Source organism: Anarrhichthys ocellatus, unplaced genomic scaffold (assembly GCF_004355925.1).
Source record: "Anarrhichthys ocellatus isolate YVR2014 unplaced genomic scaffold, GSC_Weel_1.0 scaffold2, whole genome shotgun sequence".
Classification (NCBI taxonomy): domain Eukaryota; kingdom Metazoa; phylum Chordata; class Actinopteri; order Perciformes; family Anarhichadidae; genus Anarrhichthys; species Anarrhichthys ocellatus.
The window spans coordinates 530,967-533,040 of record NW_022280032.1 but is presented as its reverse complement, the minus strand read 5'-3'; the positions used below and the strand labels follow the sequence as shown (position 1 = coordinate 533,040).

Below are 2,074 nucleotides of genomic sequence, written 5' to 3'. Positions count from 1 at the left end.
GTTTGAATTGGCACTGTTGCAAGTACTGTTTCCATTTGTTTAAACTCTCATGGGACAGTAAAGCCTTGCATAAGAATACGTATAAAGTATTTAAAGTTGCATATTAAAGCGTCTGTAAAGGATTTATTCTTTCTTATTATTCGATACAATAGATATGGAATCTTGTTGTGCACTATTGTTACTGCAGGTGTCACAGATTTACTGAATGAATTGAGAGCTTCACCATCTTTTGAAATGGAAAACAAAATAACTTTTCATTATTTTTTATGAACTGATTTAAATTCGTCTCACGGTTTTCATCCTGAAGGATCTCTTCCGTCCGTCTTCCTGTATTTTGTATTTTTCCGTCAGACAGTCGAGTTGAAATGCCGATGAAACGTTTTTCTCTGTCAGTTTTATTCTTCGTGACAGACTCTTCTTCTTCTGCATGTTTTATTCATGTTAACCTCTGCTGGTGTGAAAGCAGAGAGTGATCTGAATCTAAAGGTGTGTGTGTGTGTGTGTGTGTGTGTGTGTGTGTGTGTGTGTGTGTGTGTGTGTGTGATGTTTTTCTAGTACAGAAGTGGCTTTATTTTCATAATGCAGTTTCGTGCTGCAACTTGCAATTAGTTTCATTATCCATTAATGTCTAGATAATTCAATCAATTATTTAGTTTTTAAAACATTATAAAGTAGTGAAAAGTGTCGGTCACAACGTCTCATAAAGCCTCGGTTAACTAATTCAAACTTCTTTTGTTCGCCCAACATTTCAAAAACAGATCCATTCAGTTTCCTTTAAAAAGCATCAGATCCGCACATTTTAGAAGCAGGGTTTGGGAACTGTTTGCCTAAAGATATCGTGTCATTTTGTCGTCCCCCCCCCCGCCCTGCAGCACCCCCTCCACCTCCTTCTCGTGGCGGTCCTCCTCCACCTCCTCCACCACCACACAACTCGGCTGCTCCCCCTGTTCCTCCTCCTCCCCCGTCCAGAGGAGGACGCGGAGCCCCGCCTCCCCCTCCTCCGTCCAGAGCCCCCGCCTCAGCGCCTCCCCCTCCGCCTCCGTCCAGACCGGGAACTCTGGGTGCCCCACCTCCTCCACCTCCTCCCACTAGGGGAGGTCACCAGCCCCCTCCTCCTCCTCCTCCTCCCCCCCACCATCACCACCACCACCAGCCTCCTCCTCTTCCTCCTCTGTCTTGCCTGCACGCCTCGATCTCCCCACAAGCCCCGCCCCCTCCACCTCCGCCGGTGGCCCAGCAGTCTCCAGTTGTCGGCTCCGCCCCCGCTCCACCACCTCCTCCTCCTCCTCCCCCTCCCGGCCCCCCTCCACCTCCGGAGCTGGACGGCATCAGCGGGTGCGGAAACTCCCCGAATTCGCCAAGCCCCGGCGGGAAGTCGGCGCTGCTGGAGCAGATCAGAGGAGGAGCTCAGCTGAAGAAGGTGGAGCAGAACAACCGAACGCCGGCCTCCGGCGTGGGACGGGACGCCCTGCTGGACCAGATCCGACAGGGAATCCAGCTCAAGAACGTAAGACCACGTTCTGGTGCATCACTTCTTTACACGGTCAGAGAAACATCAGGTTGTACCTGCAGTAACTGGACCGGATCTGTTTGTGTGTGTCTCCAGGTGCCGGATCTTCCGGAGTCCGGACCGCCGGGGTCTGCTCCCACGGCGGGCATCGTCGGCGCTCTCATGGAAGTGATGCTGATAAGGAGCAAAGCCATCCATTCCTCAGGTAACTCTGCCGACACCATCGCGACGTCCAGGGTTCTTAGCTTAACCTCACACATGTACACATTAAATGCTGCTGGCTTAGTCAGTACTGAACGAGATGGATTGTGGGGGAATTTTGTTATCTTTTTGACGGAGCCAGGCTAGCTGTTTCCCCCCCCCCCCCTGCTTCCAGTCTTTGTGCTAAGCTAACCGGACATGAGATTGGTATCCATCTTCTCTTCTAAATCTCGGCAGCAAACACTTAAAATTTTAAACGTGTGTCCTTTTCTCAGACGAAGACGAGGATGACGACGAAGTCGACGACTTCGAAGACGACGACGAGTGGGACGACTAGTGAAGACATCTCCCCCCCCCCCCCCC

The 2,074-nt window shown here is 51.1% G+C and overlaps 1 protein-coding gene across 1 annotated transcript in view; it reads left to right on the top strand.

The window, feature by feature from the left end:
* wasla (WASP like actin nucleation promoting factor a) overlaps positions 1-2,074 on the top strand; it is a 41,601-nt gene that overhangs the window by 38,451 nt on the left and 1,076 nt on the right. Inside the window, exons 2-4 of the mRNA XM_031856981.1 lie at positions 873-1,507; positions 1,607-1,715; positions 1,987-2,074. Of these exons, the coding sequence (XP_031712841.1) occupies positions 873-1,507; positions 1,607-1,715; positions 1,987-2,048 (806 nt within the window). The 3' untranslated portion in view covers positions 2,049-2,074. The remainder of the gene's footprint in view (positions 1-872; positions 1,508-1,606; positions 1,716-1,986) is intronic.